At 55.5% G+C, this 16,487-nt stretch overlaps 1 protein-coding gene across 3 annotated transcripts in view; it reads right to left on the reverse strand.

The window, feature by feature from the left end:
• Positions 1-6,836: 6,836 nt before the first annotated feature.
• Positions 6,837-16,487, reverse strand: part of DCP1B (decapping mRNA 1B) — a 68,510-nt gene continuing 58,859 nt past the window's right edge. For 2 of the 3 annotated variants that reach the window (XM_055142635.1, XM_055142633.1), the window contains 4 exons: positions 14,638-15,456; positions 11,308-11,331; positions 9,723-9,971; positions 6,837-7,051 (listed from right to left, as the gene is read on the reverse strand). In XM_055142635.1, coding sequence (XP_054998610.1) covers positions 6,971-7,051; positions 9,723-9,971; positions 11,308-11,331; positions 14,638-15,456 — 1,173 coding nt within the window. In that variant the 3' untranslated portion in view covers positions 6,837-6,970. The remainder of the gene's footprint in view (positions 7,052-9,722; positions 9,972-11,307; positions 11,332-14,637; positions 15,457-16,487) is intronic. The other variant, XM_055142634.1, reaches the window with a different exon arrangement.

A 16,487-nucleotide genomic window follows, 5' to 3' on the forward strand; every position in this document is an offset into this window, starting at 1 on the left:
CTTTTTCCTTCCCATGGCCTGGCCTCAGGTTGCCATCCTCTCTCCCAGGGCGTCTGCCCCAGCCTCCGGGGGTCCATGGCCCCCCTCCCCCCTCCTGGCTCCTTCCTCTGCCCAGTGCCAGGGCAGTGTGGAAACTGCAGATCTGAGCTCCTGGGGTGAACACAGGACCAGCACGCCAGCTGCCACGTCTCTACATTTAAATCCCAGCAACACCGAAAGGTGTGTGTGCACGTGTGTGTGTGTGTGTGTGTGTGCGCGCGCACGCGTGCCTGTGTGTCTAGTCTATCTCTTCCCTTCCCATTCAGTCACACACACACGCACACGAAAAACACGTCTTCTGCCTCCCCCCGACTCCCCTCTTGAACTGCTCCCCCATCTCCCATTTAAAATAAAAATCTTAAAAAATAAATAAAAAATAAAAATAAAAATCTTTCTTACGCTTTAAAACCTACTGGAGGGCTGGAGCGATAGCAAAGTGGGGAGGGCGTTTGCCTTGCACACGGCTGACCCAGGTGTGACTCCTAGCATCCTTGGACGAGCCACCAAGGGCACCCCGCTGGTTCCCCAAGCACCGCCAGGGGGGATTCCTGAGTGCAGAGCCAGGAGTGACCCCTGTGCATCCATGGGTGCAACCCAAAAAGTAAACAAACCAACCAACCTACTGGAGTCGGGACATAGCACAGTGACTAGGGCACATACCTCGCATGCACCCCATCTGGGTTTCATTCCTGCCACCACATGGTTCCCCAAGCATCACTGGGTGCAGCCCCGGAGGCCCCCAGCATCCTCGGGGTGGTCCCAGCACTGCATGGCCTGAGCAGCACCATATCCTTGGCCCTTGCAGTGAACCGCCATCCCAGCTGTCCTTAGAACAACGGGTGAGTCCCCCTGGCCCTCCACAGAGCAACATGGAAGCTCCCCCTTCCCCCCTAAATAAAATATGAAAATGCCTAGACACCTCTTCCAGGAAGCCTGCCGGAGCCTATCTGCGTCACACGAGCCGTCACAGTCTGCGTCCATCCAGCGCTCCCGCGTCAGCTGTTTCCTAACTGGGCCCCCACCTGAGCTGCGAGATCCTTGGGGCAGTGACAGGTCTTGTCACCTCCAGGTGTTCGCACCCAGAACAGCGTCGTAAGTCACAGGATCTCAATCAATCCAAATAATAACAATAAAATTAAAGATAAATTTTAATTCTCAAAAAAGAAGAATTTCCAGAGTCTGAGCGAGGAGCTGCCTGCTTCTCTGCTGTCACAGCCCTTTGGTCTCCGCTGACGGCAGAGGAGGAAGGGTAAGGGCAGGCACCGGAGGAGGAACGAGAGCCAGGAGGGCAGGAGCAGCTGTCCCTGCACCGAGAGCCATCGCTGAGTTTGGCCCAGGCCCGGCTGGCCCGGCTGTGCCCGTCACCGCTGACTACACCCTTCCGGGCTGTCACTGCAGCTCTCCTGTGAGCCACAGCGTCTCTCTGGGCCACTGGGCCCACTCCTGTCAGGGAGAAAATGCCAGAACGCAGAGTCCCGGAGACAGCAGCGGCGCCAGCACCCGGAGAGTCCCGGGAGACGGAGCGCAGAGCCACAGACGGCCCCAGCCCTGCCGTGAGAGGTGACATGTGCTGGCCCGGAGACCTGGGCTCGCGCGCTGGGACCTCGAGGGCGGGACAGGCCTCCTCAGGCAGCTCTGACCCTGGGCAGCGGCTTCTGCTCCTGGGGTGAACACAGGACCATCATGGGGCCCGGAGCTCTCTGGGTCAATGAAGGAGACAGAGGCGGTGGGATCGGAATCCGGATCTTTCTGACGCCAAGTCCTGGAGCGCAAGGGGAAGCTGGAGGACGCGTGTCCGGTGGCTCATGCATGGACACAGCTGGACGGACCAGAAGCTGCCCCTGGGGCCACCAAGGGCATCTAGACTTGAAGCTGTGGCCTTGCTGGAGCTCAGCGCCTTTGCTGGGACCACGCCGCTGGCCTCTCTAGGGGTCTGTTCCAGCATCTTCCAACCCATCCAGATGTTCCATCTGGAACCTGACACTTGCTTGGTTTGTCCTCATCACTTTTAGGACTGGTTTAAGACACTGGACTACAGTGGTGATCTCCCAGCCCTTGCCCTGCCTCTCCAGAACATTCTTTCCTGCTGCCCCCCTGTGCCCTCCGATAGCCTGGCCCAGGCCCCGTGGCTGCCCCCACGGCCCCGAGAAAGCCTCCAGCAGGGCCCGCTCGCCACCCCCACCTCGGTGTGGCACTCACAATCTGCACACACAGTTTTTATTTGTGTACTTGAGAGGCCCTAAGCTGTTGGAAGGCATTACTCATCACTCAATTTGGTGGAAATCTATCTAGCTACTCGACATCGAGTTAAATATAGCAGGTTATTTGTAATTACTTCACGCAGCCTTTTAAAAGTGGCAGAGAGAGAGGCTCAGCATTGGAAACCTGGAAACGTGGGAAAAATTTGGCCCGAATTGGGCAAGGGCCCACCCCTACCTGGAGAGCCAGGTGACCCCTGCAGGGTGTGGGCACAGCCTACAGATGACCGAGGACACCTTGAAGACAGTCCCCCTGGCCTGGATCCAGAGTCGGGGAAGCCAGATGATTCCTGAGGAAAGAGGACGCTGGTTTCTGAGGAGAGTGGCTCGTGGGCTAGGCCGACTCCTGCAGTGCTAGGGAGAGAGAGGACAGCGTGTCCACTCAGTCCGGAGGCCTCAGTCCCGACCTGGCCCTGGCCCCCACCCCCTACGCGTTGGGGGGAAAAAGAACTGTCTCCACCCTCTGCTTCCCACTCTTCTCTGCTCTCCATCTGTCCGGACAGACACCTGAGCCCAAGCGGAGGCTGGTACCCAGAGGCCTGTCTTGGACGTGACACCTTTGGTTCTTAGCACTGTACAGCCGGGGACACCGGTTTTAACATGGGACACCCCCTGGGTCTCTGTCTACACCAAAGGGAAGAGGAGAGAGGTTGCTAGTGAATACGTGGGCATCTTTAGGGAGGAAAGACACCCGCACAATCACCAGGAAGAAAGCAAGAAGGCAGAGCCCACTGTCCCCTCCGCCCCTGCCTGGCCACAGGCCTGGCCACAGGGGCCGGGGGCAGGTTAGCGGCCCTGGCGGAGGAGCAGACGGCGCAGCTGTGAGCAGCAGCAGCAGCTTCTGGGGAAACCCTCAGCCTGAGCACTTCACATGCTGGTCCGGTGCTGTCTTTCAAAAATTTTTTTTTTGGGGGGTCACACCCGGCGATGCACAAGGGTTATTCCTGGCTCTGCACTCAGGAATTCCCCCTGGCGGTGCTCAGGGGACCATATGGGATGCTGGGAATCGAACCCGGGTCGGCCCGTGCAAGGCAAACGCCCTACCCCGCTGTGCTATCACTCTAGCCCCCCAAAATTATTATTATCATTAAAGAACTGTGATTCACAAAGTTCTTGATAATTGAGTTTCAGGCATCCACTATTTCAACACCAATCCCATCACCCGTGTCAACTTCCCTCCACCAGTGTCCCCAGATTCCCACCCCGTCCCATCCCCGCCTGCCACTTTGGAAAGACCACAGGCTGTGAGCCATGGACCTGGGCTGAGCCACACACCCGTGCCCGGAAGCTGTTGGCGATGCAAATGAAGGTTCCTGTCACTCTAACTATCACAGTGTCTGGCCTCCAAACCGAGGAGAGGGGGCGAAGCGTGTCTTCTCAGAGAAAGCACAGGGAGGAGAAATCCTCCCAGACCGCACTGTCTTCGCTGGCTGTGTGGTCACAGCGGTGTTCACACAAACGCAGGGGCACTGGCAGCAACATCTGTGTGATGGTGACATCGAAGGAAGGAGCGCGCCTTTCTGGGTCTGTTTCATTGACGAGGAAATGAACAGAAGAGGAGGAGTGACCACGGCACTGTCTATGTCAGACTCCTGCTCCACACACGGTGGAGGACAAATGCAAGCCTCACCCCTGCGACAAGACCAAGGAGGAGAGCAAGAAGACCTTACTCTTACGGTGCATGACATGACACAGAGGTCCAGTATTGTTCCTCTTTGATCCTTACCAGGACCCTGTGAGATGCATCTTTGTCTCACAAATGAGGAACATTTCTGACAGGCTCACTCGTTCCGCATCTGAAGGAAAATCTGTGAGCCAAAGTTGATGTGTTTGTTCTGTCCTCAACATTGGACAGAACGACCTTCTCTCCCTTCTGCAAGGATGAAAGTCAGTGCCTTGGGGCTGGAGTGATAGCACAGCAGGTAGGGCATTTGCCTTGCATGTGGCCAACCTGGGTTCGATTCCCAGCATCTCTTATAGTCCCCTGAGCACCACCAGGAGTAATTCCTGAGTGCAGAGCCAGGAGTAAACCTTGTACATCGCCGGGTGTGACCCAAAAAGAAAAAAAAAAGTCAGTGCCTTGAATGTTGCTGCATTTAAAACCAAATATTCGGGGCTGGTGCAATAGCATAGCGGGTAGGGCGTTTGCCTTGCACGCAGCCAACCTGGGTTCAAATCCCAGTATCCCATATGGTCCTCTGAGCACCGCCAGGAGCAATTCCTGAGTGCAAAATCAGGAGTAACCCCTGTGCATCGCTGGGTGTGACCCAAAAAGCAAAAAAAAAAAAAAAAACAAAAAACAAACAAACAAAAAACTACAAAAAACCCAACCCAAATATTCCAGGATCCCACTAAAACTCAGCTTACTTAAAACTGATGCCTGAGGGGGCCAGGCCGATAGTACAGTGGTTAGGACACTTGGCTTGCATGCAGCCAACTGGGATTCAATCTCTGGCATTCCTGAGTGCAGAGGCAGGAGTAAGCCCAGAGCACTGGTGGGTGTGACCCCCCTTCTCTGCAAAAAAACAAGACCAATCTGATGGCTGGGATCTGGGTGACCCCCAGGAGCTATGTTGGTGATGGCCTCAGGATGTGTGGTAAGAGTGGGAAAGAGAACAGTTAACTTCTATGTAAGGTCTGAGCTGGAGTACTTAGATAATCCTCTCAGCCTAGTTCTTGGGCGCTGCAGAGAGAGCCTCTGTGCAGCCAGCACCTGTTTTGTCTCACAGAAGAAATAAGCACTCCAGCACCAACGGCCTTTCAAAAGGGACCTCAGGCTTTGGTCTAGAGGCACTGGACCTGCCACTTTTAAAAGTGACTCATTCCATAAAGGATGGGGAATTCGGCACTTTTCAGAACAGATCACTGTGGAGTTGACCTAGAAAAGACCCGAGTGAAGCCCACAGTGCAGGCCCGGCCATGCTGGGTGGGGGGGTGCTTCAGCCCACCGGGACACGGACATCCGGCCGGGCGGAGAGTTCTTTCTAGTCTATGTAGTCCAGGCCGGAGAGGAAACAGAGAACTCTTTCAAGAACTGGTGTGTGTTGCCACAAATACATCAGACACATTTACCATGGAATTCATTTCTCCCTAGCTGGAGAAGCGACTCTAAACGTGTAATTAAGATCACAGAGATTTAAACAACAACAACAAGGACAAAAAAGCTGGGGCCAACAGTTAAATATATCGTTGACTTTGCTCCAAGTGTAGGAGCTGTGCCGCTGAAGCGAGCACGGTTGCTGGTTCGGGAGAGCAGACCCCCGCGTCCACGACATCGGGCTGCCAGGCCCACCGTCACTTCGGCGGGACGTTACACGAACGCACCAGCGTTAGGTGCAGGAGATCGCAAGGAGACGAAAGAACCCCGTTCCCTTCCTAAACGGAGGAGCGAGGCCGGACACCCCTGCGCCCAAGCGTGGCACAGACCCAGGGCGCAGTGAAAGCTGACCCTCCCCCCCCCCCCCCCCCCGACCCTTTCTCCTACTCCTGCAGGGGGCTCAGGAGCATGACTGAGAGTGTCCGGGAAAGGGCTAGGCCTAAGGCCAAGTCTAGGCACCAGCAAGGGGCAAGAAAGCTACTTTCCCCCGAGCTTCTTTTTGTGATCTATAAAATAAGAATAAAACTTGCCTCCTGTGTATTAATCTAGAGATTTTAAAAAATGATATAAAAATAAAGGGCTCTTTTTATTACAAAATACAAATGCAAAGCGTTATTGTTACTAATCTGAAGCAGGGACTAGTTCCCAGGCTGACTCTCTGGGGCCTTAACAATTTGCCAAGGGCCCTTAGACTCCTCCCAAGATTAAATTCCTTCTTCTCTGGGAACATCAAAATCAATCTGCTGTGTGCTCAAAGAACCCTCATCAAGTCCCTGAATAATCCACTACGTCTCCTCAGAGGCTGCGAGAAGCCTTTGAAATGTTCTGTGACTTCCCTCTCGACACGTTTTGCTGAAAACAATAAAAAAACGTTCACCTGGAAGAGCATCGATGGGAGTACTCAGCTGGTGGTCCAAAAGGTAGAACATGCTCGGGTCAAGATTAAGTATTACTGGAAATCTGGGTCATCTGTGGACTCCTAAAATCACGATTCTCTAGAAACTAGCCGTCAATACTTTCAGAAATAATTTCCCTTCAAAGGCTCGGGGAAAATATGCCAAGCAGTTTTTGACAAATGAAAGGTTGACTGTGGTGAAAGAAACCATCGCTACTTTCCAAGGTTTCGTAAGCTCCGTGTAGGGGAGTCTGTGGGGCGACAGTGCCACCTGGTGGTCAGCGCGCACTACACAGGCGTACACTCATACATGTTCGGGAGTTAAAACCATGCAAATTATGCCCCGACTAAGTGGCCAGTATTACCAGCTCTGAGGACAGGCAAATTCTCCTAGAAATGGCTCTATCTGTGAAAGAAGAATATGTAACTTAAACCAGGGATCTACTTGCTCTGTGGTCATGAGCAGAGAGGCAGAGCGCTTCTCCTACCCGCCCAATTCTCAGCACCATGAGTACGGAAGGATCTGATTGACAGAAGAAGGCTTCACTGAGAAAAAGGTCAGAAATATTTTACTTTATGTTTTACACCCATTTTACAAAAAGGAGAAACATTCAGGCGGCACCACCAGGCCACGAACGAGCCTCGACTGGAAGGAGCTGGCGCGGCACGGTGGAGCTGCTGTCACAGCGGCTTTTTCACGGCAGCTTGTGTCATGCTGAGGAGATAAGCTTCGTAGATTATATTTAGGAAGTTGTCATCGTTCTGGAAAAGAAAACCAAGAGGGTCAAGGGAATGTGACTTGGTGGCAGACACACGAAGGCTTCCTTTGTCTTGGGGCTGAGACGGCGCCTTGGCCCCGAGGGCTCCGCCGGGCCCACGCGAGAGCGGGCGGGCGTCCACAGTGGCAGGGGGCCGGCGGGAGCAGGGGCTGGGTTTCAACGGTCAGAACTGAGGGAGCGGGTGCTGGTACACCCAACAGCCCAGCGGGCGGCAGTCCGGAAGGCTTCCTCGTGACAGGCTCGTGCCTGCGGGGTGGAGGGCAAGGCCCCGAAACAAGGCTGGTTCAAAAGAAACGGCCCAGGTGACTGATTCTGGAAATAGGGTTGGAAATTTTGCTGTTTGGTTTTTTTCCTTTTGGGTCCCACCTGGTGATGCACAGGGGTTACTCCTGGCTCTGCACTCAGGAATTACTCCTGACAGTGTTCGGGGGACCATATGGGATGCTGGGAATCGAACCCGGGTCAGCCTCGAGCAAGCCAAATGCCCTCCCCGCTGTGCTACCGCTCCAGCCCCTTGCCGTTGGTTCTTAACGGTCCCATCACTCTTCTACAACATGGACACTCTGCTTCCGGCTTGGTTAAGTTTGCACTGCAACGTCTTTGTTGGTTCCCTATCAGAACCTGTATAACGTTCCCACCCGTGAAGGGAAGCCTTGGGCCTCGGCAAAGCAGAAAGAAAATGCAGCTGGGAAACGGCATGTCTCAGCTCTCCTGTCAGGGAAATCGTGCACCGTCTACTCCGCGGCCTACTCTGATTTTAATTCTAGAGTCTTCCTCCCACCCAAATTCTCTAAAGCTTTAGCCATTCACCCACATTTCACATTCCTCCTTCCTTCCTTATTGGGACCCCACAGAGGGAGCATTCTCACTGAAAAGAAAGGGAGAAATATTCTTCCTCCTTTGCCTACAAAGTGACCACAAGCCCCTGTGCATGAGCGTGTGATCTACCAGTAGTGGACTAAAGCCGGACTGTTCGGTGGTGGTGGTTGGGGTGGGTGGGTGGGGGTGCACAGTTGCTCAGGAAAAGGGTATCTGCAATTTCAGTGACTGTGGCTATGTGTACTCGTTTATGATTGTGAGTCCACTTTCACCGTCATGCTGATTTTCAGTCCCTACTCCTTTCACTCTGGCTGGAGCGAAAGCACAGTGGGTAGGGCATTTGTCTTGCACGCTGCCGACCCGGGTTCGATTCCTCCGTCTCTCTCGGAGAGCCCGGCAAGCTACTGAGAGTATCCCGCCCACACGGCAGAGCCTGGCAAGTTCCCCGTGGCGTATTCGATATGCCAAAAACAGTAACAAGTCTCATAATGGAGACGTTACTGGTGCCCACTCGAGCTAATTGATGAACAACAGTGCTACAGTGCTCCCCTTTATGGTTAGGGGTAAACGCTGGTAACTGTCTTCTTTGTTTGGGGCTACATCTGGCAATGCTCAGGGCTCACTCCTGGCTTTGTGCTCAAGGATCACACCTGGAGGTGCTCATGGAGCCGTGGTGCTGGGGGGTCAAAATGGGTCAGCAGAGGGCAAAGCAGGACTGTGTCCCCTGGGCTGTCCCTCCAGCCCATCCTTCAGATAGTGCTCTGGGAGACAGCTGTGGAGGCAGCAGCCTCCTCTAGAACTCACCAGAAACTTAAATAGTAATAAAGTAAAATCCATTAGAAACTTAGGCAGAAAACGGCAAGCGCTTCTTAAAGACTCTCGGGAGGATATAGAAGTCGGGTGACAAGTGTCTGGAGAAGAGCCTCCTGCCTTCCCAGGCGGTGGCCTTCTCGCTGGTGCTTTCTTAGGCAGGGGGCTTGCCAGAGCCCCCCCCCCCCCCCCCCGAGAGGCTCGTGGCTCAGGGCAGAGGAGCGTGCCAGGACCCCGGCACAGCTGCTCACCGCTCACACCCCTCCAGCCAGGCCCTGCGCCTGCGGGTGAGCACTCAGCAGGAGTGACAGGCGCTGAGAAGGACAAAACACACCCACACGGGGAAGCGTGTGAGGCGGCGCCAAGCCCATGGCCGTGTTCACTGTTTCTGCAGCTGCTACAGTTCCCGCCCTCACCTACGGGCCTGAGTTGTCCCAGCATCCTGAGTGCTTGAACTCACTCCTAACCCTGCCACTTGCTCGGACTCCTATGTCCCCCACACCACTCTCTCCGGCAGCACCTAGAACCTTCTCTCTCTCTCTCTCTCTCTCTCTCTCTCTCTCTCTCTCTCTCTCTCTCTCTCTCACTCTATCTCCTCTTCCCCTTCCCCTTCCTCTTCCTCCTCCTTCTTCCTCTCTCTCTCTCTTTCTCTCACTCTATCTCCTCCTCTTCCCCTTCCTCCTCCTCCTCTCTCTCTCTCTCTCTCTCTCTCTCTCTCTCTCTCTCTCTCTCTCTCTGCATCCGGCAGCAGCTAGAATCTTCCCAGTGGTGCTTAATGACACAGAGCCTGTATCGTTAGAACCTTAAATTCATCAGGAATTGTTCTTTTCCGGACAGGTGCTAGCTTGGCGGGGCAGGGAGGGGCTGAGTTCATCCTTCAAATCCTATCATTCCCGAGGAGTGGAGACTCTAGCACCTCACCAAGCTGAGCACGGCAGCCACTGCGGTCTGGGGTGGGCTGGCACCCTGCCCGCTGACTCCCGGGCGGGCACTGGGCGGGCACGAGCCGGGAGGCCCCCTCTTACCTGGATGAGGTCCAGCAGCGCCTCCTGCAGCTGGCGCTTGGTCAGGGCGCTGCCGGGGACCAGCGCGGGCTCCGGGCCGTGCAGGGGCAGGAGCAGGCCAGCGGGGGCGGCCACAAGGTCCTGGCTCCCCAGGGGCAGGAGGCCGTTGCTCCTTTCCTTCAGCGGGCCAGCGGGGCCGTGCGTGAACACCATGGGGGACATGAGCAGAGAAGGCGCGGCCGCAGCAGGGCCCCGCTGAGGCGAGATGACCTGCACAGGGGAGAGGGGAGGGGAGTGAGGAGCAGGTCAGAGGGGGGCGCCCCGGGAGGCAGGGGCCTGCCCGGGCAGTGTCCACCACTCCACGAGGTATCGAGGGCTGAGGGGAAGCGACTCCTCCTCAGGTGCTCGTCCATCGTGACCTGACAGCTGGGCCATCAGCTGCGGGCGCACCGTCCCCCTCAGAGCACACCCCTGCCACCTACTCACATGCCCCGGCCTCTCCCTGGGGGCGGGCGGCCCACCCTCCAACTGTGGGGTTCAGACGGGGCTTCAACAAGCTCGGTGAGTCCAATTCTTGGGACAGGGCCCGCCCTCTCCCCGGGGAGGACCCCAGAGCAAGGGTGCCCGCGGTCTCGTGCGGGTCGGACCCTGCAGGTGCCCCAGCTGCCCCTGCCCCAGGGGCACACACTTCCTGCTCCTCCACGCTGAAGTCTGTCTGAGCTCTGGGGGGCGGGCTGGGTGCTGCCCTGTCCGGGGGAGTCCGCCCTCCACGGGGCCAGCGTGCCGAAAGCCAGCGTCGCCACAGCCTCTCCAGTTACGCAAGGGACGCTCTGACTCCTCCCCGCTGACTCCTGCAGCCTGTGCTCTTTTATTCCCAACTAAGGTGAGGAAAAAGCAGTGTTATTTATTCACTTGCCAGCGGCCCCGAGGAACTTAGAAAAGGGGTGTGTGTGTGTGTGTGTGTGTGTGTGTGTGTGTAGCGAGGGGAGATACAGGTCAGCAATGTAGAAACTGTGACTCCGTGTGTGTGTGTGTGTGTGTGTGTGTGTGTGTGTGTGTGTAGCGAGGGGAGATACAGGTCAGCAATGTAGAAACTGTGACTTCTGTGTGTGTGTGTGTGTGTGTGTGTGTGTGTGGCGGAGGGGAGATACAGGCCAGCAATGTACAAACTGTGACTCTGTGTGTGTGTGTGTGGCGGAGGGGAGATATAGGCCAGCAATGTACAAACTGTGACTCTGTGTGTGTGTGTGTGTGTGTGTGTGTGTGGCGGAGGGGAGATACAGGCCAGCAATGTACAAACTGTGACTCCGTGTGTGTGTGTGTGTGTGTGTGTGTGTGTGTGTGGCGGAGGGGAGATACAGGTCGGCAATGTAGAAACTGTGACTCCGTGCCCCCTCCCCAGCAGTGCTCTGGGCAGAAATCAGCCTCGAGAGAAGGAGCGTGCTTCTCCCAGCCGTTCCGTTTGCTATTTCCGGGCGGGCGCAGGAGCGGCCCCGGGGCGGCTCCCGTCTGTCAGGGTGAGCGGCGCGTGGGCTGCAGACGCGCAGATTCTCCCAGTGCCCTGCACCCAGCGCTGCAGAGAGAAATGTGCACGGCAAGTGCTTACCCCCAATTCTCCTGGTGTCCGATCCTGGGGGGCGGGGAGGAGAGACAGAGACAGAGACACACAGAGAGAGACAGAGACAGAGACAGAGACGCATGTGAGTTTCAAAAGAAAGGCGCGGTGGCACGCAGGACTCAAGCGTTTGGTGGCCAAGAGCTGCTCCCCTGGCCTGCCCACGGCAGCGACAGACAAAGGACTCGGGGAACGGAGAAACGAGCCCAGGCTGGTCGGGAGTCGGTTTATCTCTCTCTCCCCAGCGTAGTCCAACATCTCCCCTGACAGCACAACCATCGTCGTGGTTTGGTCGTAGTCCCGGTCATCACAGTTCCTTCATCCTAGTCTCCCTGTAGCCTCAGAGTCCCCAGCGTCATGGTTACATTCCCCACTGTGCCCTCACAGCATAGTTCCATAGCAATCATGAAGGGTGCGGTACACAGAGGTGGAGTTGAACGTTGTCATAACAACAAACAGAGGCAAAGCCCCCTTCAGGGGAAGTTCTAGGAGATTAACTCAAGGACAGAACCCCTGAGGGTTCAGCATCCAGATCACTCGGGATCACGGGCGGGACTCCACCCAGGGTGTACTGCTTTCTGCTTTCCTCAGCCAGCAATCCATTTAAACAATCAGTAAATTTCCTTCTTATAATATTCCCAGTCGTTTCGTATGGAAACAGTGAGACATCTATCATGCACATGACATAAAGGAAGAGCAAACCAGTATAGGATTAGCAGTGCCTGACGTAACTGGGTGTGCCTCTCAGGGGCACTGTTGTGGGAGTAGCTCAAAACACCTAAGCTCCCTGCAGAGGAGCAAGGGCAACACAGAGAAGAGAAGACAGCTCTAGGAGAGAGGCGGCAGGCCTGGCCTGAGGCGGACGGGGGTCAGCAGCCCCTGGGGCTGGGGCTCAGAGCAGAGGCTTTCAGGGGCCTCCACAGAGCAGAGCAGCCCGGGCTTACGGTGACACAGTGACTTAGGCTAAAGGTTCACAGTATCCCTTTTTCAGAGAAAAAAAATATTTTTGAGGAATCATTCGTAAGTGACTTGCCAACACATGAACCAAAGGACCAAAGCTGATCCCTTTAACACGTAGGGGGCACGTCCTGCTTTTAAAAATGACTGCATTTTCATGTGCCGAATACAGACTATATAACACGATGGCCACTCCAGGCCTCTATTGCAAACTACAACACTCACAAGGAGAGAAAGCAAAAGGGAATGCCCTGCCACAGACAGAGGTGGGGTGGGGAGGGGGGATGGGAAGAATGCTGGGACCATTGGTGGTGGAAAATGGGCACTGATGGAGGGATGGGTACTCGATCATTATATGACTGAACGCAAGCACAAAAGTTTGTAAGTATGTAACTGTACCTCACGGTGATTCAATAATAATAATAATAATAATAAAAATAAAATTACTGCATTTTCAGTACACTGGAATCAATCCAGATGGGCACAAAATCAAAACTCACATGTTATCCACAGGCACTAAAATAGCTGGGGAGGGGAGGGGAGGCGGGTGGAGGGAGGAGGGAGGAGGGAGGAGGTTTGCCTTGCATGCGGCCAACCTGGGTTTGATCCCCGGCATGGTCCCGTGAGAACTGCCGGTGCAATTCCTGAGTGCAGAGGCATGAGTAACCCCTGAACATCCCCCCGGCTGTGGCTTCCAAACAGAAATAAAATAGTTCATGGTTTTCTTGCTGCTCTGAATCATTGATGAATACAGACAACCATCTCCCTTGAAGGACAAAGTGTTTGTGAAAATGACGGGTCTTACCCCCTGGGGCAGGAGGGAGACGTGAGAGGCAGCCTCTGCCCTCAGGAGACCACCGGGGGAGACAGACATCAGCAGGAACAGGCACACCTTCAGGGGGTCAGTGGCATGCGTGTCCCGGACCCTCAGCCCGGGGGGCGTCTGTGCTCCTCCTTCCCCACCTGGCGGCGCTCAGAACTGTCCGCTGTGGAGCTGCCCTCGGAGCAGGGAAGGCGCCGGCACTGTGGACGGAGTGCCCAGCAAGCCGTGCATTTCCACAGCCAGAGACTAGAGGCGCTTTTTCCTCCTCTCCGTGTGCCGCCCCGTTCCTGTCTCCAGCTGTACGGACGCTGAGGACGGAACACGGGGAGCATCTGCAGAGGGGCTGCTCAGGGAGTCGGGGTGGGGGTGGGGGCTGCTCCTCAGGCCTGCTTGCTTGCCTGCTTTGTTTACTTCCACGCAGGAGACACCTGTGCTCTGTCAGACACGCGCGTCTCTCTCTCTCTCCCTTCACGCCTTTCCAAATCGGCTACAGTAAAAATTATATCGCATAACACTTCGCCATTTCACCTGAAATTCTCTTCTGTGAGGGAAAAGCCACACGCCCACAACGCCTGAGCTCAGGGCTGGGTGACTCCCCGAGCACTGGGGGCTGCGGTGGGTCTAACAGAGCTGGAAACACTTTGTTCTCAAGTCATCTCCCCTGGCTTCCCGCTGTACCAAGCTCCCAGCAACATGACCATAAGGGGCTGCAGTGATCCACTCCAATCCCTGGCACCTCACATGGTTCCCGGGGCCTCCCTGAGTGCAGAGTCAGGAGTAAACCCCCAGTTCACCATGTGTGCCAACCCCCCCCCACACACACACATACACACAAATGGAGGTTAACTCCATGAAAATTAGCATTTCAGGTATGCTCCCCTGGAAAAACTATGTCTTCTATAGTCTTCATGGGGTTGGAGTGATAGCACAGTGGATAGGACGTTTGCTTTGCACGTGGCTGACCTGGGTTCGATTCCTCCGTCCCTCTCGGAGAGCCCGGCAAGCTACCGAGAGTATCCCGCCCGCACCACAGAGCCTGGCAAGCTCCCCATTGGCGTATTCAATATGCCAAAAACAGTAACAACAAGTCTCACAATGGAGACATTACTGGTAACCACTCGAGCAAATCGATGAATAACGGGAAGACAGTGCTACAGTGCAGTCTTCACGGGACATCTGAGCCCTAGACAAGCACCCCCCATGCTCTCCCTTAGCCCTCCGAAACATTCCATGGGAATTTAGAGATCTCCAGCTGGGAGCTGGGCTGCTGCCGAGCCTGACGCAGACACGGCCCGAGACAGGATGTGAACAGAGGCAGCAGCCTCTCCCGAGAGCAGATGCAGGCTGGGAGGCAGCGAGAGGAGCAGTCATCTCTCCCAGGGACCTCAGTCCTGCTGAGGACAGAAACATGTCTCCTCCCAGGCAGAAATGGGAAGCCCGGCCCCGCCGTGCTGAACAGACACGCCACTCGGCAGAGCTGCCGTGGCGTCTCACTGCACGGTCCTGCCCGACTCCGCCCCTCCTTCCGGGAAATCCGTTACCTGAGAGAGCGGCGCCTGCTGTTCCGTGCCGGGTGTCCTGTCCATCCAGGGCTCCAAGGGTTTTCCTGCTGTCGAGGCGTGAGCGGCCGTGGGGAACTTGGCTGCCAGGGCAGGCCGGGGGGGCGCGTGGAGCTGTTGCTCCTGCTGCACCATCTGGAGCTTTCTCAGCAGCTCCCGGGGGGAGACCACCCCGGGGCCGCCGGCCTGGCTGCCGGTGAGCTGGAAGCTCTGTCCTGCGCACGGTTCCTGCCCGTGGGCCTGCCCGTGCGCCGCCGCTGGCAGCGGGAAGGCGCCGCGGAGACACAGCAGCTGCGACGGTGCCCGTGCCTTCTCTGGGGCGGCACTGGAAGCAGAGTGCAGGGTTCTGCAGAGCCCGGCGGGGGCCCGGGGGCAAGGCGTCTGCTTAGTTGGTGCCCCCGGGGAACGCTGCAGCCTCTCTGCCAGGTGCTGAGTTCGGGAAGCGCTGGGCACCTGGCAAGTCCCAAGGTGCCGGGGAGACTCTGGCTGCCGCGACCCAGGGACCCCGTCCACAGCAGGGGGGAGGTGGCCATTTCTGGAGAGCTCGGACAACGGGTGGAGGTCTGTGCTCCGGACCATGAGTTTCTGAATGGCGGGACAGAGCTGCTTCTCCAGGGGGGGCGAGTGTCTCCCAGGCTCCTCGTAGGACAGGGCGCGGACCACCCCCTGCCTCATCACCAGCTTCTCTTGCTGCTGCTGCTGGAGGGTCGGGGGACGCCCCGGGATCTCCTGACACACAGCTTTGTCCTGCTTCCCAAAGAGAGCTGTCAAGGACAAGTGTTGGGGTTCAGGGTCAAAGGTCTGGAAAAAACAAAAATGTCTGAAAATGGGTCTACAAAATAATTCAGTTATTTGGAGGAGGGGTTGAAGTGGAACGCTCTGAAATATAAATCACCTAACCAATAACTCTTTTTCTGTTCACAAAGGAATTAATGACAACAGAAAACAAATACAATAAACTTGACAAACTTGAGATCTCCTTTCAATGAATAAAAAAATAAAATTCACAGCATTCTTTCCTATTCCTTCCTAGATAGCCATTATGGATTAATATCTGTTGGTGGATAAGCTAGGTATATAATCCTCTATGCATATGGAGCGTACAGGTTAGGGATCACTGAGTACAAAATGCTATCCACAAGAAGGTAAATGGCCCCTTCAACTGGAAGTCCATTTAACCCTAGAGGCTACAAGAAAAAAAAAACAGTGTACAGGAATATGAAGATTTAGGAATTCCTGGTAGTTTTTCAGAGATTCATAGAAAATTAGGTCTGGGAAGAAGTAGGTCATTTACGCTAACCTGATTCTTTCAGCTAGGTACTAGAAGCTTAAAAACAAAACAAAACAAAACAAAAAAACAAATACTGTTGGTTTGGACCCCAGGCGGCACAGAGTCAAAGCTCTGTGGGGAACTGCTCCCCCACCCTCTGGCTTCACCTCAACAGCCTCCCAGGAGTGCATGGCCAGTATCATGGCCTTGTGCCACGTTTTCCTGCACATCTCACGGGAGACACTTTGGGACCCGCAGATGCTGTGGTGGCTTGGTGACCCCCAGTCACATGGTAAAATAAGTGAAGTCTAGCTCCATTCACCTTCCCTGACAGAAACACATAGGGGGACTAAGAAATCACAGAGCCCAATCACAACTGGTGAGAGGCGGGGCCAAAGACCCTGAAAATCACTCTGGAACCCTCACACAAAACTCCAACTACCAGTGAGAAATAACAAAACTGGTTAGGAGAGCCCTGGAGGGAAGGGAGAGCAACATTCATCTGCGTCCCTTGGAGAGCTGACTGGTAGTGGTGGTGGTAGCAAGGTGGGGGAAACAGGCG

This window comes from Sorex araneus, chromosome 6 (genome assembly GCF_027595985.1).
Source record: "Sorex araneus isolate mSorAra2 chromosome 6, mSorAra2.pri, whole genome shotgun sequence".
Lineage (NCBI taxonomy): Eukaryota > Metazoa > Chordata > Mammalia > Eulipotyphla > Soricidae > Sorex > Sorex araneus.